This window comes from Staurois parvus, unplaced genomic scaffold (assembly GCF_062004578.1).
Source record: "Staurois parvus isolate SC_StPar_1 unplaced genomic scaffold, SC_StPar_1.0 ptg000287l, whole genome shotgun sequence".
Lineage (NCBI taxonomy): Eukaryota > Metazoa > Chordata > Amphibia > Anura > Ranidae > Staurois > Staurois parvus.
In genome coordinates this window covers 7,077,901-7,102,619 of record NW_028318083.1, presented here as the reverse complement: position 1 = coordinate 7,102,619, position 24,719 = coordinate 7,077,901, and the positions used below count along the sequence as shown (strand labels likewise).

At 41.4% G+C, this 24,719-nt stretch overlaps 1 protein-coding gene across 1 annotated transcript; it reads right to left on the bottom strand.

Annotated features, from left to right (window-relative positions):
* Window positions 1–645: 645 nt before the first annotated feature.
* On the bottom strand, window positions 646–21,426 carry LOC149458350 (mas-related G protein-coupled receptor member D-like). The gene is made up of 3 exons (XM_089682156.1): window positions 21,381–21,426; window positions 14,214–14,258; window positions 646–2,020 (listed from the first exon to the last, which is right to left on the bottom strand). Exon 3 carries the CDS (start codon window positions 1,983–1,985, stop codon window positions 999–1,001), a length of 987 nt encoding a protein of 328 aa, XP_089538282.1. The 5' UTR covers window positions 1,986–2,020; window positions 14,214–14,258; window positions 21,381–21,426; the 3' UTR covers window positions 646–998.
* Between the last annotated feature and the right edge of the window lie 3,293 nt (window positions 21,427–24,719).

Below are 24,719 nucleotides of genomic sequence, written 5' to 3'. Positions count from 1 at the left end.
TGAGTCCAGTGGCTACATGCTTTACAGCAGTGCATCCGACGCTTTGCATTGCACTTGGTAATGTAAGGCTTGGATGCAGCTGCTCGGCCACGGAAACCCATTCCATGAAGCTCTCTATGCACTGTTGTTGTGCTAATCTGAAGGCCACATGAAGTTTGGAGGTCTTTAGCTATTCACTCTGGAGACAGTTGGCGACTTCTGCGCACTGTGCACTTCAGCATGCGCTGACCCCGCTCTGTCATTTTATGTGGCCTACCACTTCATGGCTGAGTTGCTGTTCCCAGTTGCTTCCACTTTGTTATAATACCACTAACAGTTGATCGTGGAATATTTAGTAGCAAGGAAAATTCACAGATGGACTTATTGCACAGGTGGCAACCTATCACGGTACAATGCTTAGATTCACTGAGCTCCTGAAAGCGACCCATTCTTTCAAAAATGTTTGTAGAAGCAGTCTACATGCCTAGATGCTTGATTTTACACACCTGTGGCCAGAGAGGTGATTGGAACACCTGAATCCAATGATTTGGTGGAGTGTCCCAATACTTTTGCCAATATAGTGTATATATTTACAGATCTCTGGCAAGATCAGAAACTCTGTTCAGCCAGTTTTCCAAAAAAAAGACATACTTGCTAGACACTATAGGCTAACCAAATTAATTTCTTCATTGCAGTCAAAGCAATACAGCTGGGTAGACTGTGAGTTGTTAGTGAAATAGATCAATGATTACATAATCTCTTTGCTTTCTCCTCCAATCAGCAAGCTACAATTATTAGATTTACAGCACTGTGCAATGCACTAAAGCCTGAATGCTAACAATGCTGTCAGTTGCCACAATGCTGATCGAGCATGGGAACAAAAAGAAGGATTGAGGTACTATTTAAAAAATATTTGAATGCCTACATAACTGGGTTAAAAAAAGTCTATTATTACTGCATACAGTTACACTTTCAACTACTTGCTAGGTAACTCCTTCCTACAGCTGGGCTTTGGCATGCTAACTAATATGACTAATTCCAGAGCTCTTGGCAAACGTGTTTTCTGTTTCATCCTCCTCTTCATGAAAGACATTATGTAGAGCAGAGTGAATTGAACCACGTAATTTTTGCTGATTTTTTTTTCCAACCATGAAGTAGATATATGGATTAATACTGCTACTAAATACAGTACACAAGACACTGGCAAAAAAGAAATGCACTAACTGGAAGTTATGTGGCAAAAGTTGCATGTACTTTAGCAGCCACATAAATTTGATAGGCACACAGGCAACCATAAAAACAAAGACCGATATGGCTATGATGACATAAAGCTTTGGAGGGCGACATTTTACTGATGCTTTATGGACCTTGATGAGTAAAATGGTGCTGGAAAATAGCATGAGTGGGAGTGAGATTCCAATGGCTAATACAAATGACATTGCCTGAACCCCTGTACATTGATTTGATCTTGCTGAAAATGCCTGTGCAGTGCAGGCAAGGTTTTCTAGACAGCTTTCAACCCCAGCAGTGCACCACAAGCCTATGCAGACTATTAGTGACTGGTGTTTAGGACGGCAGCAGCGATACCATATGGGGTAGAAAACAGAAAGACATCTCTCAATGCTGATGGCAAGTAGGAATAACATACCAGCCTGGTATGCGCCATCATAAAATATCTCTAATGAAATAATAACCTTAACTAGTCCTGGAATTTTTGGATGCACACCCATCAATGAATTAATCTGAAATACCATGAGAATTGAATTAAAAAATAGGTAAGTAAAGTCAGCAATGCTCAGATTAATTATATACACTGTGAATTTGTTTCTCGGAATTCTGAAGGAAAGGTACCAGAAGGCTATTCCATTTCCCAGCATTCCAAATATGCAGACCATGATGATACAACAGGCAGTAACTGTAACATTGATTTCAGGGGGGTCTCTGTCATTTTGCTCCTCTGTTTCATTCCCATTCTCCGCCATATGGACAACAGACATGATCTTCATTGTGTACGCTGATATTGTCTTGTCGTAAATTTAATCTAGATTAAAAAGAAAAACAAGGTGACTATCTGTGTTCAGCAAACTGTAAGTGATTACACAATGTCCCATTAAAATGGGAGATATTTTTACCATACAATTACCATGTTGCCCACATGATCCCTGAGTGGCTCATTAATAGTTGAAGGAACAATCTGTTCTCAATACGAAACATGATTACCAGCAAATTGAGTGTAATCTACCAATAAATGAGCTGAATATGGATACTTGGTTCATTGAAATCAATGATACCTACATAATGTATGCTTACAGAGTATTAGCAAAATTTTTCAGCATCTCTGAGAAGCATTGTAGAAAAGGCAGCCAAAATAGTGGAAATACAACATGAACAAATATTTAACTTTGCAGTATTTCAATTATAATTAAAACGTAGCTACAATAGTGATTCATATTATGTTACTGCTAATTAGTAGCATATGCCAACAATAAACATTTGTATCAATTAGAACTTTTATATGTGAGTTTTCAACATTGGGAAACTAACAGAATTCCAAAGATGCTACACTGTTGCTTCCTAAATTGCAAGTGTACCAGTAAACAAAAACAGCATTATTAAATTAGTAAAAGAGAACAATATAACAAATGATGGCAGCAAATGCCAAGCATGTCAATAAATGATATCAGCAAAGTGAAACATTGGGGTTGGTTTACTAAAACTGGAGAGTGCAAAATCTGGTGCAGCTGTGCAAGGTAGCCAATCAGCTTCCAACTTCAGCTTGTTCATTTAAGTTTTGACAATAAAACCTGGAAGCTGGTTCCTATGCAGATCTGCACCAGATTCTGTAATCTTCAGTTTTACTACATCAACCCTATTGCTCACATGTTAAATTTCACTGACAAGTTATATAGACACTTAAATGAATATATAATAAATTCTACAAATAATAAATCTGAAGTTTAGGTATGGGAATTTTTCCATAGTTACATGGTTTGGACCCATGTAAGTGTGTATGTGCTATAGCTGTGGGATCCCTATGAAAGCTAAAATTCACTGTACCAGGTACCACTACTACAGTGATCTCCATTAGCTTCTGGGTCCCATGCTCAGAGGTTGTCTTGATGCATAATGAACACAGGAGGTTGCTTGCTCCCCATGAGAGCCATTTAGAGAACATGATGCATTTTCTCAATTAACTCAAAGCAATATCTGGCTAACTGCAGTGGAGAGGTGGGGCAGTGTTGATATGATCTCCACCTCATCCAATCAAAGAATGCTTTCCATTCATGGAGAAAATGCTAAGTATTCTCAGCAGTTTCTTGGCATGGGACCTGGAAACTAGCAGGGATCCTTGAAGTAGCAGTGCATATTACAGTGACTTCCAGTTTTCACAGGTATGACACATGCATACATACATGACTCAGTCTCAATAACAAATTTTACATCACAAGCCTCAAAAAACTGGACTGTACTGGCAGGGCTAACCACTCAGAAACCACAAATGCATTGAGTGCACAAAGTGCAACACCTGGATACCACAGCTATAAAAGTGATAAGGTCTGACAGAACCATATTTCTATTATCTTGAATGGTTTGTGTAGGAAGAAAGCCAAATGGTGATTTCAACCTACACCATCTGTTGGCAGTTGTTAAACATGCTGGAGATGCATAATGGCATTTGCATCTATTTCATTGGTGTCACTAGATAGTGGTATTGATCTACTGAAGAAGTAGAAGCTTTTCACCTAGCAAAGACATAGTTTCTGAATAAGTTCTAACTGTTTTACTCTGAATACCCAAACATGTCTTTGGTAAATTAAAAATACAAGTTTCTAGCACATGATTGGGTATTTAAAGTGAACTCAGTTTCACCATATTCAACTAAAATTCACACTGCAAAGTATATATACTTTTTGCAAAGTGAAAAAAAAATAAGGGAGGGTGACCTGTGTCCTGTACTGTACTCTAAGACATGGAATTTATGGGTATTTTTGGAATTTATCTTAATCTTACAGTACATGACACAGGCAGCATATGTATACACCATGGGATGTCTGCATGCAATGAATACAAAGGGTGGGAGACAACTAGGCAAACAGAACTAAGCCGACTGGAAAAAAAAACAAGGGTCAAAAAATCCGAGTCCAGCATGCCACTAAAAGAAATTTGCTGCCCAAAGCTGCAACAAAAGAAGCTTGGTAGTTTACTTGGCAAGAAAGTATGATCAGAAGACCAGGTGGTGGCCTTACACATTTGGGCTACAGAGGCTTGGTGCTGAAAATTCCCATCAATCTGTTGGAATGGCACAGGAGGATGTTTTTGCTTAAGAGCATAAGCTCTTGCAGTCAAGTTTCTTATCCACCATGCAATGGTGGATTTTGAAGCAGGGTGCCCCTTACGAGGTCCCTAGGAAAGAGAAAAAAAATTCCTTTAGATGCTTAGGAGCAGGGCACAAGGATTGCAGTACAATGTCCTCATTGAGGTGAAGAAAGGATTGACTTTGGCATAAGACAACCTTGTTGTTGTGAAGTATGAGGCAAAGTTCTTTACAGGAAAGGGCCACCAGCTCAAAAACCACATCTAACAGCCAAAAATGGCTATTTTGCCAGCCAGCAAGAACCTCCAGAGGAATATCCCTGATGGGATGGTTTCTGCAGGTCAGAGAGGGCCAAACTAAAGACACAGGGAAACACAGGGTGCTGCAAGGGGGGCTGATAGGAGTAACACTTTGAATAAAGTTTTTTATAAGGGAGAGTGAACCTAGATCTTTCTGAAAGTGGCTTTTCTTGCTTTCAGCAAGGTAGGAATCACAGACTCCAAAATCCCTCTATATTTTTAGACCTGGGTTTCAACAGCTATGCCATTAAAGCCCAAGACTGAGAACCAGGATGGAGTAGAGGACCTTGAGATAGCAGATCATGCCTACTGGAAAAGGGCCAAGTGTTGTCCCCTAGAAGTCTGCGTATATATGTGTACCAGGTTCTTCTGGGCCAATTTGGCACAGTTAGAATCAGTGCTTTTCTCTCTTGCTCTATTTTGTGAAGCAGGCAAAGCAGAATTCCCACTGGGGGGAAGGCAAAAATAGGCCTGAACTGATGCCAGGTGATTATTAGGGTATCCTAGGCCAGGGCTAGAGGATTTCTGGTTCTAGCAACAAACAGTTGTTGAATCTAGAAGCTAGGATATCCACATTTGGAATCCCCCATTTGTACCAGATCAGATTGGAAACATCTGGATGAAAAGATCATTCTCCTTGGTCCAAGCAGTGGCATCTGAGCATGTTTTATTATGTACAGTGAAGGAAATAAGTATTTGATCCCCTGATGATTTTGAATGTTTTCCCACTCACAAAGAAATGATCAGTCTAAAAATCGAATGGTAGGTGTATTGTAACACTGAGAGACAGAATAGCAACAAAAAATTCAAAAGAGATACATGTCTAACAAATTATGCGCTGATTTGCATGTTCATGAGGGAAATAATTATGCTCAAGTCGCAAGGAAGTCACCTGGGAAAGTTGCACTGTAATTCATGCAACTTTCAGGTCGCATGCTATTAGGTTTTTCCTACTGTCTGTCCCATTAGAGAGATTCACCATTCCTGTTTACCATTATTATTGAAAGTGAAATGAAAAGAACATCTCAAATTCTGGGTTGTCCGCAGTTAAGTAATAGAGGGGAAATCTTCTAATGAGGACACAGATGGCAAAAAAAAAAAAAAAACTGACAGGGGTTATAACCCTCCATTACTCTATCCAAAATTATTAATAATAAAGTTTTGCCTGAAGAGCCCTTTACACTTGTGAGACTTTGGGGTCCAAAGTTGCATGGCAAGCCACACTCCATGTTTCACAATAAGTACCATTCATATCTGTGCAACTTCAAGTCACAGTGACTTGAAAGTAGTTCCTGCACTACTTTGGTCCGACCAGGGGCAGACTGACCATTTGGAAACTCGGGCACTGCCTGAGGGCCCGGGGTCAGTAGGGGGCCCCATGAGATGCCCCTGGTACCTTTTTCATAGGCTTTTTTGAGTTTGGGCAAGGACACAGGGGCCCCGTGATCCCCTATTGACCGGGGGCCCCATGAGTTGTCAGTCTGCCCCTGGGTCCGACTTTCATGTGACTTGAGGAACATAGAGTTTAATGTAAACCCTCCAAAGTCACATGAAAGTCCCACCTGAATGCAACTTGTGTGTGACTATTTACAGCAATAATAATCATCTTTGGCCAAAGTCGCACCAAAGTTGCACTCATCCAAAGTTGCGTCAAAGTCGCACTGTAAAGTCACAATGAAAATCGCATGATTTTGAAGTCGCACAAGTGTGAATGGAGCCTACACTTTGAAGCAATCTTTCTCAATCTTTTCAACACAGAGGAACCCTTAAAATAACTTTCCAGTCTCAGGAAACCCCTGCTAAAAATGGCTATTTCTGCAACTCATGATACATTAGTGTGATAGTTAGTGGGAAGAATGCTCCTTACAATACACTTGTGGTCACTGGGAAGAATTACCCCCTTATAGATAGCTAAAAAGTTCAATCATGTCAGTGGGAAGATATCTCTAAAAATAATTGTGAAAAAGTAAAGTATCCCCACTACATATATGAGGTATACAGTATGTTCTAACAAGGGATTAGACCATTGTGATATGCATGTGCATTGTATTATGTTTGCAGTGATTGGGAGGGTTTTGCAGCAATTGATGTATATGCTTGTATATGCACAAAAAAAGTCTGTTGAAATGACAGGAGAAAATAAGTATATTTGACTACATATAATGGGTGGATTTGCTAAATGTAATGGTGTTGATTTACTAAAGGCACATAGATAGAGCACTTTGCAAGTGAAGGTGCTCCAGAGCTTAGTAAATAACTAGGAGCTCTGCTGACTTCCATCATCCAATCATGTGCAAGCAAAAATGCAGTTTTTTTTATTTTCCTTGCACGCGATTGGGTATTCTTTGTAAAGTAAAGCTTTTCCTCATGTACTAAGCTCTGGAGCAACTTGCAATTTGCACAGTCTATTTGCCTTAAAGTAGAACTGTAGCCAACACATTTTTTTTTCTTTTTGGAGACAGTAAGGGAGGGTTACCCTGTCAGTTTTTAAATTAAATTGTTTGCCATCTGTTTACCCATTGGAAGATGTCCCCCCTTACTTTTCTGGTGACATCCCCAAATTTGGGATTTTTTTTATTTCACTTTCAATGATAATGGTAAACAGGACAAATAGAGAGGGTGAATTTCCCTAATAGGGACACAGACAGCAACAAAAACCCAACAGGTGTTCTAATCCACCTCCACTCTATCCAAAACTTAAAAACATTTTTCCTTTAGAAAATCAACCCTGATGATTTCCATATTTCCAAACTACTCAAAAATGCCTATCATATTTTTACATGTCTTAAATACTACATGCCTGGACCACTACTTAATTACTGCATACATATAATTATTTATTTCCTTCTGTGAATTAAATGTAATTTTCATGCAATATTTTCTAAGCATTTTAAACGGTTAGCGGTAAATACCACAAAACAGTGTAGTTTGTCTGTTGTTTTTACAACCATGTTCCTTTATTGAAGGAAATGGCATCAATGCAATTCACATAAAAATTAGCATAAAAGAAAACAGGTATTGCAGCATCCCACCTATACAGCCCAGAGTGTCAGTGAAAGGGATCACAGCCATGTCCGGACCCATACCTGGATACATTCGGGCAATCCCAAAACATGGGAATAGGTGCCAACCGCCATTTGACAGCTGGGGCAGTCTGAGAACCGTTGAGGGTAAATCCTGTGCAACTTTTGAAGTGTATATCAAAAACTGGGTAGGAATTTAATCTGAATCAATTTATCCCTGGGGGAGATCACCAATCTCAAACTGTCCTCAAAGCAGTCCTCCCAGTCTTCTCTATCTAAGGTGGGAATGTCAGCTTTCCAGGCCTCCCAAAGGGCCTCCATTTTGGGGGAATCTATACAGATTAGAGCTGAGTAGAGGGAAGAAAGAGGTTTGGATAGGGATTCTTGGGCCAGAAGATCCTTAATAGGGTCAGTAGTCAGTTGGGAAGGTACAGGAAACTGGGCCCTAGCTGCATGTCGCAACTAGAAGTATCTAAAGTACATCCACCTAGGAATCCTAAACTTGTTTAGGAGATCTCTAAAGGAATCCCAAGACAAAGACATCATTCAGAATTTTATTACCAAATCGGGCCCAGAGTTGGGGTCGGGCAGCAGTTTGAAATGAGGAAAAGTACGATTTCTCCAGAGCGGATGGTACGGGGACCATTGCCCAGGCTGCAGAAACCACTTCCAAGCAACAACCCAAACCCTTAGAGACATCCTGGTGGAGTGTGGCAGGCCAGAATAAGCTCTGGAACCCCAATAGACTAAGTTTCCCAGCTCCTGGAGTGAGCCAAGAAGTGCCGCCTCAAGGAAAACTGCAGCATTAGTCTAGGAATGCACGAACCACCACCGGATGGAGACAACCACTATATAGGTATAGTAGGTCTAAAATTGGGCAAAGCCAGCCCACCACAGCAGGTGAAGTGTGGTAAAGCACCTATATCCTTGAAAAAAGTGCTAGATACCCAAATGGGGCAGTTGCAAAAGACATAGGTGAACTTGGGCAGCAGAATCGTCTTAAGGATATTGATGAGGCCAATGAGGTTCAGTAGTAGTGTACCCCAGAAGAACCCCACTTATCCCTCAACTGGGTTGATAGGGGATGCAAAATAAACTTGAAAAAGTCCCAGGGGTCCTGTTTCACCTGAACACCAAGATATTTAATTTGATCAACCCACCTCAACAGAGTAGCCTCTGCTGTTTCCCATGCTGCAGCATCCAGGGGGAATAGGGATGACTTAGACCAGTTTATACAAACCCCAGAATAATGTCCAAACCCATTGAAGAGAGCATGTGCTGCCCTCAAGGAGGAGTTCGCATCATGAAGGTAGAGAAGCGCATCACTAGCATAAATTGAGATCTTCTCCTCGAGGGGGCCCACCCTAAGACTCTTAACTGAATAGGAACCCTGAAACAATATATCTAGAGGTTCTAATGCTAGGGCAAAAAGGGAAGGGGACAGGGGACACCCTTGCCTAGTGCCCCTTTGTAAGGGGAAGGGCTCAGACAGCCAGCCATTTGTATGAATTCGACCAGAGGAGCCCAGTACAATAGACTTAACCACCAAAGAAACCGAGGCCCAAATCCCAATCGACTCATCACCTCCCAAAGGAAGTCCCACTCCATGTAGTCAAACGCCTTTTCAGGGTCTAAACAGGCAATAACTTTGTGCCCGCCATTGGAGTGAGCAGCTGATAGGTTAAGGAAAGGCCGGCAAAGATTGCTGTCAGTGCCCTTGCCAGGCACAAAGCCAGTTTGATCCACTGGATAACATACACAAGGACTTTACACAGCAGATTGGTGAGAATTCTGGTCAAGATCTTGGCATCCACATTGAGCATAGATATAGGCCTGTAGGAGGCACAGTCATCAGGGTCCTTGCCTGGCTTGGGCACCAACACAATAGTGGCCTCAGACATTGAGCGATCCCAATGAGAAGAATTGTTTGAACAAGGAAGTGAGCCTGGGCGCCACTAAGTCTTGATAAAGGGAGTAACATTCCATGGGGAGTCTGTCTGCACTGGGGGTTTTACCAGGTTGGAGCTGGGCTATGGCCTGAACGTCCTCCAGGGTAATGTCTCGGTCAAGACTAGCAATAACGTCAGGGTCAAGTGCAGGAAAATCAATCTGATCAAGATACACACAGAGTTCAGAGACTGTATAGTCTACTCCGGTAGACTATAGAGTCTGATAATACTGAAGGAATCTACTATTAATGTGGTCTGGGGATTGTAGTCGTGTCCCATCAGCATCCCTGATCCCACTAATATGGGTGGTGGAAAACTGTCCCTTAGCCAGCCAAGCCAGAAGTCTACCATTTTTATTGCCAAACTCAAACACTCTCTGGGCTGTATAGAGCATGGATTTCCTAGTCAACTCAGCTCGGAACAAGGCAAGCTCCCGAAAGGCCAGTTTCAGCACCCCATAGCTGGGCTAATTAGGATTAGCCACATAAGCAGCCTCCTTCTCTTGGAGGCCCTGCTCCAACTCTGCAAGAGATTGCTCAGAGGCCCTACGGGCTGCAGCAATACACAACATATGTTCTCCACACAGCCAGGCCTTAAAGGTGTCCCAGAGTGTTGCAGTATCAGCAGAGTCCAAATTAACCATCTAGTATTGACACAAGTCCTCTAGCATAGCATTCTGGATTTTCTGGTCCATGACCCAAAACCTGGACAGCCTTCACAGCCCTCGACCCCCCGTGGGCTCAATATTAGAGTGATCAATAGGGCGCCATGGTCTGAGATTCCTCCAGGTAGAATGGTAACCTCCAACACACACTGTAGTGAAGACTAGGAAGCAAAGATTAAACTTATGTGGGAGAGTGTGTGGAAGGCAGAGGAGTGACAGGTGAATTCCAGGGCAGAAGGGTGGTAGTGGCACCAGAGATCTGTCAAGTTGATAAGGATACTCATTGGGCCAATCCAGGTGCCAACAAGACCTGGGGTGAAACCTGTCTAGGTTTGGGCATGGGGACAGATTGTAGTCAGCCATCAAAATCAAAATCACGTGATCAGCCCCATACTGAAGCACCATCTGAATAATTGTGTACAATAGTGTTGCATCAGCAGGGGGCGGTAAATACAGATCCATCAATATAATAAGGTGCATTAGCAATAGCCACATGCAGTATCAGGTATCTACCTCCAGGGTGAGTTTTGATTTTGAGGAGCTGAAAGCAGCGACCTGTGCACCAAAACGCTCACCCCTCTAGACTAGCTGGAATAAATTGCATAATAGTGGGAGCCTACCCAGGTCCTCTTGAAACCCAGTATATGAGACCCCAGATGAGTCTCCTGAAGGATGCACAACTGGGGGGAATATTTCTGGAGGAAATTAAAAGCCAGGGACCTCTTGATGGATGAATTTAAGCCCTGGACATTCCAGGACACAATATAGAGCTTAGCCATGGTCTACTAGTTGGACAATGGAAGGTAGTAGAAATGGGGGAGGAGTATGCTCCAGAATGCTGTGGCCGAAAGGTGAAGGTGGGCCCGACACAAGGCCCAAGCAAGGGCCACCCACAACTTCCCATTCCATTTAATACCACCAATAATCTATGTAGAACATTCCATAAAAAAACACATTTTGGCATTATACCATGGAAAACAAAAAACTAAGAAAGCAAACTAAGTCAGCAACGGCTGACCACCCTCCCCCCCCCACCCCACATGTCCCACAAAAAATGGGTATGATTGTATCCCAAAATAGGCCCAAGGGCAACAAAGCATGGAGGTGTGCAAGTTGAGGGGCCTGGAACCCCCCACCACTCCAGAGGCACGAACTTAGGAATCTGCAGTAAAAGGTAGAGTGGCAACGGTACCAGGAAAGAGAGAGCAACAGTCAAACAACAGGCATCCAGTGTAGGATAAGCAGCATTGTCCTCCCCCAAAGAAAATACACGCTCTTCTTCAATGGACATATTTTCAAGATACATGTCACCAGCCAGTAACATAATGCAAGCAGCAGTGTCAAGCACTATGGTAGGTAACCAGGTGACAACATAAAAGCAGATTCAGTCCTGCGGAGGCAGGGTTTCCATCCATCCATCATGGAGCATCGTGGAGCTCCGGCGGCCATCTTTAACACTGGACGGTTAGTCCATGTAATCGCTTGTACATCTACTGAATTTTTATTCTATATATCCTCGTTTTTCCCTAATAAAGTATATACTTACTACACTATGGAGATGTCTCTGCTTTGACTCCCTTGGGGAGTATCAATCCACAGCCATCCACCTGACCACTGGAGAAGGAGCTTTCCCTACCACTACAGAGCAGTCCATAGGCTACTACCTGAGGGGTATACTGGACCACCTTGATAAACATCCAGGACCACGGAAGGGAGGATATAGGATTCCAGACATCACCCTGACCAGCAGATGACCTCAGGAGAAACATATATTTACAAACGCTCATTAAATTGTGCGTTCTGGTGAGTGTGCATTCTTTCTGCACCTTATCTCACATCACCTTACCACCAGAAGGATACGATTATATGAAAGCACCTGATGTCACTTGAAATCACCATATGAACTGTTTATTTAATGATTTATATTTATAGTGTCTTTTTTCCAGCGCTGCACTTTTGATTTACATTGTTTTAGAGGTTTTTATGGTTACCTGGTGTACAGCTGCTATACTTTCTTTGTAGGTGCGCTCACATATATTTCCCATACTGTTTCCATCCAAGCCGCAGCATCTTTAGGGGTAGTGAAGAACCGGACCATCTCACCATCAATCACCCGGAGTTTACAGGGGAACACTATACTTGACACCCTTGGCTCTCAAGGCAGCCTTGACAGCATCGAAGGACTTACGAAGCTTCTGGGCTTCCACCGTCTGGGAAAATCATCAGGTGGCCATTGAGAAAGGAGAGTTCCCCAGCCATGCGATTGGCCTGCAGAATTTTATCCCGGTCCTTGAAATTTAATAGCCACAAAATGAAGGTGCAAGATGGAGCCCCCTGGTTGTGGTGGCCTGTGAAGGGCCAGCTCTACAGCGAAATAAGGGAAAAGATTGGCTGCAGATAACAGGGACCGAATCAACTCCTCCACAAACACAGTAGGATTCTTCCCCTTCACTCCTTCTGGCAGCCTGATGATGTGGAGGTTGTTCCTCTTACAGCAGTTTTCGGCCTCCTCACTGTGGTTTTCAAGCACCCTCACCTTAGACTGTAGGGTGCAGATCGCTACGGTGTGCTCCACCGCAGTGTCCTCCACATGGCCGATCCAAATCTCCGCAGTGGTCAATCTGGAGCGAATTTTATCCTGATCTTAGAGATGAAGCTGATTGGCAAGCAGTGATGGCCACCATCACCTTAGGGATTCCTGGTGGAGAGGGAATGGGATCATATGGCAGGTTAGTCTGCTACACCATGATGGAGCGCACCTCCGGACTACTCCCCACCAAAAGTTCAGGGCTGGCAGTACTGGAAACTCCTGGGGGGAAGCAGAGTGTTTGCCCTTCTTTGGATGCCCAGGGTCTTGAGAGGCATCCACGCCCCATGGACCAGCACAGGATTCGCTAGGTAAGGATAAAAGAAAAGCACTCCAGCAGAGCTCCGGGAAACAAGTCTACTAACTCTGCCATCTTGAACACCGCAAAACAGTATAGTTAATTAACAGTTTCAGGATGGCATGTGATATTTAGGCAAAATGTGTCAAGACACCTAAATACCTAAATACCACATGCGGTGCCCAATATTCCAAGAACTGAAGCTGAAGCTGAAGCAAAGATTAGTCCTATTTCCTATTAAGTTCCTAAATGTTAAAGTGGTAGTAAACCTCAGACATGAAATATGAACAAAGCAGATCCCTCTATAGTGTGTACTGTCTAAATTTAGAGCACTAAGTGTAATTTCTTTCTGCTGCTTCATTCCTCTGTTATCAGCATGAATCACTTATGACAAGTCTTCCTGACACCAAGAGAAAAAAAAGTGACGGGGAGGGACCATGAACTGATTAACAGCCTCCGCTCTGTTCCTGTGTACTCTCTGAAGGGGGTGTGTCTCTTCCCTCCAATTACCTCTCAGGGCTCAATGAGCTCTGCAGTCTGTAATTTCAGATCTCTGTCCCCTGTTTTCTGAAAGCTCAGACAAGCTTTAAAAATTCTCAACTTTGAATGGATGTAGAGAAGAGTAGACAATAGATAAGCAGGTACAATTAATGTAAAATGATTTTTTTTTCATCTCTGTGTATCACCTGAAGCCAGTCACTTTAATACATTGTTAGGTATTTGTTCCAATTACATATTCTGTTTGTATAAACACTGGTGTTCAGCTTCTGTGGGGTTTGTCTTAACAAAAACCTATATGTTAAAAGCCCAAAGATTGACAGTTCAGTGGATTTTATTAATAAATTATACTTTCAGTTACAAGAAAACCAAAAGTTTTATGAAGCCCAGGTATGTGATACTTCTTCCAGTTTTTCCTGTCTTTGTAGAAGAAAAGACTGACTTATCAAATTCAATGCTGCTCTGCTCTCCTTTCAGCTGAAAAAATCCCTTTGGAATTCAATGTCTTGCACAGAAAATATAGTCACACCTTTAAAAATAAATTACAGCTCACGAAACAGGACATTTACAAAAAAATATTCTTTGGAAAAATTTGACTCACCAAATCTTTGTTTTACAAATTATAAATCTTCATTCGAAGCAAATCCTGTTGATATAAAAGTATGGAAAGTCTTACAAATGACTGTATGCCTGTATTTTGTAAATATTATTATATTTACACTATACACTATCCAACATGTTGTTCCAAAGCACAACCTTTTCCTGCCCAGTTCATTGATCAATTTCCCATTTTCTTTCATGCCTAGTAGTTAAACCAAAGCTTTCAAGTGAACAAATACTTACATGACACAGGTCTAGCTTTCTAGAGAAAGTCTGAACTAAAACCATTTTGTAAGATAAAAAAAGTATGTAAATGCGAGCATGTAAAAAAGCAATGTAAAAAAGCCTTCACCCTGTATGTGACCAGAACATTTTTCTGTATATGTTTTGCAAAATAACTTTTAACCTTGTAGGTGACCATAAAATATTATGCATCTTATTTTTGGGGGGGGTCTGACAAGGTGTAAGATGTGAATAAACTGATCTTTAATCATAGGATTTCATTAGAAACAAATTGTGAAAACAATGCAAGTTTTTTTCTAAAGTTTATTTTAATACAGTAATATATATATATATATTGTATATATATATATATATATATATCACTGTCATTGTCCCTGTTAGGATAATTTCCCCCCCCCCCCCACTTCCTATACCCATAATCACAGAGAATGTTAGAAGAATCTCCCTAATAGAGACACACTCGGTAGTAGAAAAAAACATATGTAGCACCCTTCTAGATAACTATAACTAACTATAGCCCTGTTACAGCAGTGATTTTTAGTTTTCTCATGTAATTTGTCAGTAGTCTATGTATATTCTTGAAACACGCCCCACATCTAAAGAATGTTTAGTTTTGGAACATCTCCTGTATCATATCTGCTGTCTCTGACTCTCTTGTATCATGTCTGCAGTCTCTGACCATCTCCTGCATCATGTCCGTGAAAGGTTTCAGAATTTTCACTTTGCAAGGGGATTTTAACTTAGCAGACTTGTATTATGTGCAAGGAAAAATCATTTAAAATCTTTCTAGAGCAAAACTGGATGCCTTTGCAAAGTACATTTTCACCTCATTCACTAAGGTACATGAAAATTCTCTTGCAAAGTGAAAATTATTTTTTGCAATACAAACATGTTCTACTTTTAGCAGGTTTGCCACAATGTCTTCATGTCATTCATTTAGATGTATGTATGCTTAGAAAAAGAAAGGCAGACCCAGTTTTATATAAATAAAGCCTAGATATGAGTGAAATCATCTGAGAACATTGTCACCCTTACTGCACTTGGGTAGTAAAGACTCCTGAACACAGTTATATTTAATCTCTTTGCTGTCCATGATAGCAGTTAGGGTGATCTGTTAACGTTTATGCTGATCCTGGTACATAGTGTTGTCATATATTTGCCTCTGATTACTGGTTTTACCATACATTGATCTGGATAACTATTATTATTTGCCCAGTTTTATGCTTTTACTGTTATAATTCGCATAGTGTTTCAGTATACTGAGATTCACCTCTACCAATCGGCTTAATGCCTGTTTCCTGATGCAGTATTATTATTGTGTTCCTGTTATAGTGTTGCCATGAGTAGGCCATTATTACTAACTGTGTTAAAGCGCTTCTCCACTCCATAAAAAACAAACAAATTGAAATCAGTAGCTGCAAACTTGTACCTGCTGACTTTTAACCCCTTGACACCAACTGTACGCAAATATGCAGCCTCTCGGTGGCTGGGCCTTGACGCCGAGTGGTCAGATATTTGCGTACCATTTGAAAACACATATGTGCTGAGAGCGCATGCCCTGCACGGTCCCAGCACATATGTCAGTGTCTCACGGAAAGGTCCCGATCTCCCCTTGTGATTGGGACCTTTTCCAATCATGTGACTGCTGTGACAGCAAATCACCGTGGTCACGTGACCCTAAAACCCCACCCCCACCTCCTGGCATCTGAAACCCCTTAAATGGCCGGGAGGCACCGATGTGAAGAGGTTAATACTAGGGCACTTACCTGTCCATGGATCCAGTGCTGTCCTCACCTGGGATAGTTCTTCACTAGCCCCCACTTAACTGTAGGCAGTCGGCTGTGCTGCTTGTGGCCTCACAGCTAGCTGCCCACTGCGCATGCGAAAACCGTGCTGCACTTTGTGAATTATCCCACAGTCTTCTGGGATCTGTGATGTGTCCAAGAAAACTGCGTGGAGGGAGGGGGAGAGGAGAACGTCCGGCTGGATTGCCTAGGCAATCTGAGCGGAAGTAGAAGTGGTACCTGTTAAAACTAGGTACCCACTCCCCCCCAAATGACATGCCATATTACGTAGAGGAGGGAGGGACTAAAAGCTCCTCTTTGGGTGATGCTCCTTTTTATCTGTGTCAGAGGGGTTGTATTTGTGAGGCCGTGGCAAAGATCAAAGAACACATCCTATCCAGTGGCTCCTGAGGGGATAGCGCTACATTTAGAAGCATCATGTGACATCTGCAGACAGAAAAGCCACGGATTTTCCTTAATTTGACAGTACTGAATAACGTTCTATACTTCAGTACATAAATCATCGTATATATAATGATGGTAAGTATCTTGTTGATAAAGTACTGGAATATAGCTATACATTGGCTAAAAGTGGAAAAACAGTTATTCTTGCAAAAAGTTTTATTATAGTAAAAAGAGCATTTAATTGAAAAAAAGGTATACTTATTGCTATAAATACAATATGGCAAATACTAATAAAGAATACAATTTTGATAAATCTGTTTAGCAAACTGATAATAAGAATAACGCCTTGTATCCCATGCCAGGTTTTCCCTATGCCCTTAGGTCGGTCTCTTGGCAGATATAGATAAAGACAATAACAAAGCACTTGCTTTCACTGTCCACTGTATCTATTCAAACACAATGGTGCCTGCAGAATTTACCAAGCACTGACACAGAGGCACCAATTGCTGTTGAAGGCTCCCTGGGCTCGTTTAGGCGTGTTTTGAATTTTTAGATATCAAGAAGTGGTTATAAAGCCACTTCATTTTTTACCCTAATTCATTTATTGCTTAGGCATCTGTATCCCCTGACCCCCCTTATACTTACCTGAGCCCTCATTTGATCCAGAGCTGTGCACATCTGCAGCTCTTCTTTCTTCTTAATTCCTGGTCTCACTGGCATTGCTGAGCAGCTCAGCCATTGGCTCCCACTACTGTCATTCAAAGCCAGTGATGAGGGAGTGGGGGCAGGGAGCAAGCCCACATGAGTGTCCCATAGAAAGAGGCTTATTAAGGGGGCACTCAGTGGAGGGGAGGAGCCAAGAGTGCTGGCAGGGGACCCAAGAAGAGAAAGTTCAGGGCAATTCCAGGTAAACATAAACCTGTTTGTTATTTTAAAAAAACTAAGCATTTACACTTGAAGGCCCGTTAATGCATCTATTACATTAAGATGGCTTATTAAAACATATTTCCCACGTATGCCTAATGTTAAATATCGCTTGCCAAGCACCCCCTCTGTGTTGGTTTTCTATTATATGGATTCTTATACTATCATCTTCGCTAAAAACGCTTTTTAAACATATCTTCCGCTAGGTTCACACCTATGCAGTTTGCGTTTGATCCGTTTCTGCAGTTTTTTTTGTGATGCATTTTGTGTTTTTGCACATGTGCTTTTGACATGTTTTTGATGAGTTTTGAGGGGTTTATTTCCAACTTGTTGCTGGGCAGATTAAAACGCAAAATGCTAACACCCACCAGGATTAGACTCTCACACCCTTCCCTGTTACTACCCCACCTCTTCCCTTACCCCCCTCCTTGTTTGTAATCCCCCTTCCCCTCTCCTAAGGTTCAACAACATACTCTGAATGAATAATGTCTGATAATCACATGTAAACCATCTACTTCCACACTCATAGAAGTGGAACCTCAATAACCTGTACTGTATTGATGTATTGTATGAATATGAACCTGTCTATTGTACCCTGTTTATACCCATTTTGGAAAAATTGAATACAGAACATTCAAATTAAAACGCAAAATGCATAAAAAAAAGCATCAAAAATGCACTACATGCATTTTTACAGAGCAAAAACACAGCATTTTGCATTTGACCCTTTCCAAAAAATGTACCAGGTGAAAATGCGGAGATGCGAACGTGTCCCATAAGAAATCATGTTAAATGAACTGCTGTAAATTTCTGCAAAATGCAATGGAAAACGCATAGCTGTGAACCTAGACTTAAACATGCTGTAAACGCCATGCTTGTTTTCATTGACATGAATCAAGGAGTTTAGGAAACAGCAAAGCTAGTGGAACCCTACATGCTGAATAAATTTTGACATGACACGTGAAGCACCCCAATTGCAACCATATGAACTACATTGTCAGCTGCAATGGACATAACCGGTACTCGTGAGGTTTTAAAAACACAAATTAAATGCCTGTTCTTGGTGCACATGTAAACTTAGCCTAAGGGAGCACTTGGGAGAGTGGTAAAACCTTTCAAAGTACCAGAAAGTAGGATTAGTTGGATATTATTCACATGTGCAATGCCCTCTGATGAGCAATCTTTATTTGATCGCTCTTTAGATGGCATTTGACAAGTGGCGAATAGGTAATTATGTTGCCTCCTCACCACCTGATTTAAACCAGTAAATGGCACACTACTGCAATGCAATCATTGCATTGGCCCCCATAGACTTGCATGGGTCACGTTCGCAGATGTGATGCCTGCTGAACGCAACATGTTGTTAATTGTTTCTGTGGCCGTGAAGCATAGCATTGTAGCCACGGCATGTGTAAAGCTCTGAGCAGCAGCTGATTTTCAGTGTTCAGGCGGACAGTCAGAGGATTAAAAAAAAGGGCCTCGACTGCCTGGTTTTAAACCCCCCGGCTGCTCATGTGAACAAACTTTTACTATTTTAATTAAAATTAATTATAATTTTTTTAAAGACTAGATTTGTATAACCTGGTACAATGTAAGGATAATACTGTTTAACAAATCATTTGCACCATGTAATTTCTAATAAAAGAATTTACACAAAAGACAAGGTTATATTTTGAAACAATCTGTTACTAACATATTTCTATTATCCCGCATATCTATGCACTCATCTATTGTTTGAAAAAAAAAACTTTGTATAGAAAAGGTATAAATACAGTATATATTTAGAGTGCTCCTTTGTTAGCTGGTACTGTACTCTGGCAATACAAATGTTCCAGTATGTATACTGTGTGATAAGTGGGATAAAAAATGAATCATTCTTTATTGACCACTTGACAGTAAATAAATTCCATAGCTCTGACCTAAAGCTCTGCCCTCCATACACCCAACATTATTTATCACTTTGTACAAATTTACTGCAACATTGTTAAAAAATGCAACTAAATCAACAATCATTCCAAAATATGTTAAAATGTAATTTATTATATATTTCAGGGGTCTCCAAACTTTCTAAACAAAGGGCCAGTTAACGGTATTTCAGACTTTAGGGAGGCCGGACTGTGGGAAGTTAGAGAAGAAAATGTCCTGGCTTCACTGGGAGTAAATAACGCCCAATCTTTGGAATTAGGGGAGAATTGTACCCCATCGTTGGTGTCAGTGGAAGGAATATATCTCCATCATTGGTGTTAGTGGGAGGAATTGTGGCCCATTGTTGGTATAAGCGGGAAGAATTGTGCCCCATCATTGGTGTCAATAGGAGGAATTGTGGTCCATTGTTGGTGTCAGTGGGAGGAATTGTGCCCCATCACTGGTGTCAGTGGGTTGAGTAGTGGCTTGTCATTGGTGTCAGTGGCAGGAACAGTGCCCCACCATTGGTGGTAATTGGAGGAATAGTGCCCCATGGTTGGTGTCATTGAAAGGAATTGTATTCCAGCACTGGTGTCAGTGAGACGAATTGTGCTCTACTGTAGGTGTCAGTGGAATGCATAGTGCCCAACAGCTTGTGTCAATGTAAGGAAGTGTGCCCTATCGTTTGTGTTTTTGGAAGGAATTGTGCCTCATTGTAGGTGTCAGGGAGAGAAATAGTGCCACATCCTTGATGTCATTGGGAGGAATAGTGGTCCATTGTTAGTGATATTGGGTTTAATACACACATTCATGTAAAATGGAATATCTACATTCATGTAAATGGGAGGATTTGTACTCCATTGTTGGTGTCAATGGCAGGAGTGATGTCCCAATGTTAAGTGGATGGAATAGTGCCCCAAGGGCTGGATAAAAGCAAGCAAAGGGCCACATCTGGCCCCCGGGCCACAGTTTGGAGACCACTAATACATACCAATTTGCAGTAAACTATATAACAATGATTTGTTACCTATTGCTAAACAACATTTGTAGCACTCTTTACATAACCTTTAACTTCAGAAAAAGGCTAACTTATAAGCATACATTTACATAGAATTCTGAAATATATAGACTGATTTACCAAAGGAGTTGAGAATCTTCACCTAGTAAATTGTAGCTTTGTTTACTTTGAATAACCCAATTAGGTGCAGATGATATAAAAATTGTAAATTGTAGCTGTGTTCACTTTGAATAACCCGAATATGGGCAGATGATATAAAAATTTTGAAGTGAATCTTTATGTGCAAAGAAAATCCCAGTTTACTTATTTCCTCTGCACATGACTGGATAACAGAATGAATATTCACACAAATAATTCTTTTTATGAGCATTCTCATATCCCTACTGAGTTAAGATTCTCAAGTCCTTTAGTAAGCCAACATCATTATCATATCATCAATAAGCAGTTTGGCTCAAACAATTTAAAATATAAAATATGGTATTATACAGCCATAGCAAATGGTAAAAAAAACCCCTTAAAATCATGATAAATGCTATATGAACTAAATAGAGTGAACGATACATGTATAATGTGCCAAAGCATTTTAGAGAAGCCATACTTTAGGTATAGGGGCAATAGAATAATGAACTACATTTGTAACTAAACCAAGCATTCACTGTAAACACCCAAGCCTGTGTAAAGGAATTTTGAAAAAATAGGGATTTCCTTTGCACATGTTTGTCTAATCAAAATGAATACAGTGCCACTGAGTAAAAATAAAATAAAACATTTTTTATTAAATCAACCCAATAAATTTGTTTTAGCTTTCTAGTACTATATCTAATTATCAACTACATTTAATGAATTAGAATTCCTCCAAATGTTTAGATTTCATTCTTGATTGCATTACCTGCTATTTAATGCAGAGACGCACGATGTTGGGATGTTGCTGTTCCAGGTCAGGTAAAACTGAGTCATACTAAGCCTTTTTCACCATAAATTCAGTTCTCAGTTCTGTTCTCTGCATTCTAGAAATATGAGAATTGTCCTTTTATTTGAAAGAACAATCCTTGTCTGACGTAGATGTGGACCCTGTTAAGGTATTTTTAAAATACTTTCTGGCTGGTTTTAGGTAATGTTGCAGCATATAAAATAATAGTGGAGTCTAGGTTAGTTTTTAACTTTTTATTGCTGTTACAAATAAAATAGATAGTATGTATATTATTTTTAAGCAGTTTCATTGTTCTCTTTATGTTTTGTACCCTAAAAACAATGAACTGTAAACTCTTCGACATTTGATATTACAGCTTACATACTTAGCTGAAAAAGTGGAGTCTTGTTTCATTAATGAAACCTGCTTATATTTCCCAGCCTGCAATTGCTGATATGACACCAAGCTGGGATTCTTCTTTTGCAGATGAGAGGCCGGGCTTGTCCTGGAGCACCTGACTTGTGTAATACATTTTATCATTTTTATGTTTTTTTAACTTGGTGTTTCACTAGTATGAGCTGGTATACTATGTCCTAATATGTAGTTTTAAACTTCTTTCCTGCCTGAGATGGATGATCAAAATGGGACAAAACATTTTACAGATGCAGTTACTACTACTACAGGTACTTATATAGCGCCATTAATTTACGCAGCAATTTACATATATATTGTACATTCACATCAGTCCCTAACAGGGGCGGACTGACCATTTGGAAACTCGGGCACTGCCCGAGGGCCTGGGGTCAGTAAGGGGCCCCATGAGATGCCCCTGGTACCTTTTTCATAGGCTTTTTTGAGTTTGGGCAAGGACACAGGGGCCCCATGATCCCCTATTGCCCGGGGGCCCCATAAGTTGTCAGTCCGCCCCTGGTCCCTAACCCTCAAGGGACGTACAATCTAAAGTCCCTAACTCACATCCATACATACTAAAGCCAATTTAGACAGGTTCCAATTAACCTATCAGCATGTCTTTTGGAGTGTGAAAGGAAACCGGAGTACCTGGAGGAAACCCATGCAGGCACAGGGAGAACCTGCAAACTCCAGGCAGGTGGTGCCGTGGTTGGGATTTGAATCAACAAGCTTTTCTTAGCAATTTTTACACAGGAATGTAAAAATTCAGGATCACAGAGATCATTTGGATTTGATATTATCAGACCTTAAGGATATATTTGTCATGGATAGCACGAAATGGCTGTCTGTATCCAAGGGTTTTGGAACTTGATGACGAGCATAGTATGTGCAAATCAATAATATAACACAGGGGTGCTCAACCTTTTGAAGAGCAAGGGCCACTTAGGTGATTTGATAACTGGTCGAGGGTCACAATGAAATTAAATGGTTCAGAATTTTTCTTTTTTGAATAGCATAATGAAAAATTTCTTCCTGCAGCTGCTGAATGCTGGTGGGAAGGAGAGGAGAAGGCAGCTTTTAGTGGTTGCAGGGGGAAAATAGAGAGGATCGTTTCCTGTATATGCCACCTGCGCCGTCCCTTCTGTGTAAAACAAAATGTGACAGGAAGGCCTCATTGGCCACCTGCAGTATGGAGCGTGGTCGCCATTGCAACCCTTGGCGCTACACCAGTGGTTGGGGGTGTGTGGGGTTTTACTTATTGTGCTAAGCCCCCATAAGGCTGCTTTCACACTGATGTGCTGTTGTTTACTTGTTGTGCACCTGTGGCTTTCCTGCACTTGGTATCACTCCACCTGGGACAGGAGCTGGCCCTACAGAGGAAGCAGCGGCTTATGTGGCTCTTGTTTACTCCATAGCTGCCTACTTCCTCCACCGCCAGCACCGGATCGATGCACTCTGATGCTCTGGGATGGTGGGTCGGCAAGCCCAACTCACAATCAACAGGTTGCTGACCCTGGGCATGCACTTCCCTGGCTTGAGGTTGATGGCCAAATAAGAGGGCTCCAAGGGCCACATGCGGCTCATGGGCAACAGGTTGAGCACCCCTGCTGTAACAGATATCTCAGCACAAGGCAGAGACCTGGGAGACCAGGTACAGGCAGGGTGGTATTTAAACAATATCCTGCCATAAACACATTTAAATGACGATGCTCTTTCCAGGAGCATCACTAGCTCCAGGCACCCAAGAACTGTGCACTGCATCTCCTGCTGGGTGCCCTGGGTCTCAACAGCACAACACAATTGATATCTTCTTGGTGCCCTGGGTCTCAACAGCACAACACAATTGATATCTTCTTTGCCTACAACTCACAGCACAGACCTCAAATACTAGGTTTGCAACCAAGAATACCCTCCTAGGCTGCTCCTCAGCTGTCATGTGTCATGTTACACAGCTGAAGGGAAGCCCAGAAGGAAGGACATCCCAGTCTATTTGTTGCACTATATCTGAGGCCTGTAAATTGGATGGGGAATTCACTTGGGGACCTTTTCTCTTTGGGAGGAGATCTTTGGATTGTGATTGAGATGGATCCACATCAATGGACAATGTGATTGCATATGGGTTTACATTATAGAACATTATTTATTTATTTATTTATTTATTTTTTCACAGTGTGTTTTATTCCAATAAAGGTCTTTCTTACTGTGTTAGTGTGTTTATTCAGATTCCTATCAGTTCCAAATTCTTATCAATCCCCCCACAAACCCCACCAACAACCACCAAGTCAGAGTTGTGGGGAAGAGACCCTCATTCTCATCAACATATAGACAAGGTGTTTTGCCAGGAGAGTCCTCCCTGGAAATGCACCCTTCCCATGTGGAAGGCATGTGGCCTGGCATGGTTTCAGTAAGTAAGGAAACTCATGTTTGTTCCCCCTAATGTTTCCTGGATGCTGGAGTAGGGTCCCACTTAAGATCCATACTAGACCCTCATCAAGGATATGTGTCTGATTAGTATTCTTAGAGGGAACCCCAAGCTTTTTTTTTTTTTCAAAACAGTCATTGGTTTTTATGGTGCACCATAACAACCAAAGACCATGCAGAGTCCTCGCAACCAAAGCTGTCTTCAGTTGCTACAATGCAAGAAGCTGGTCTGAGTTCTTAGTTGCCAAGACATAAGGAGCCTTTTGTTTGTTTTTTTATGGGGTGCCTCTTATAATATATACCAGAACCTCATCTAAGAAAAGGGTCAGGTATGGATGAAGGAAATGCTTTATATTTTCAAACAGAGAGAAGCTGGTCGGCATATGTCCTGTAGTGGCCTACTGTTTAAATGGAATTTTTTTGTTCTTTGTAAATGCCACTTTTGCTTTAGTACATCATATAGGTGTACCACTTTCTGAGCAGGTT

Coding starts and splice junctions, on each gene's coding strand:
- LOC149458350 (XM_089682156.1), bottom strand. CDS start 1,985: ATGAAGATCATGTCTGTTGTCCATATGGCGGAGAATGGGAATGAAACA.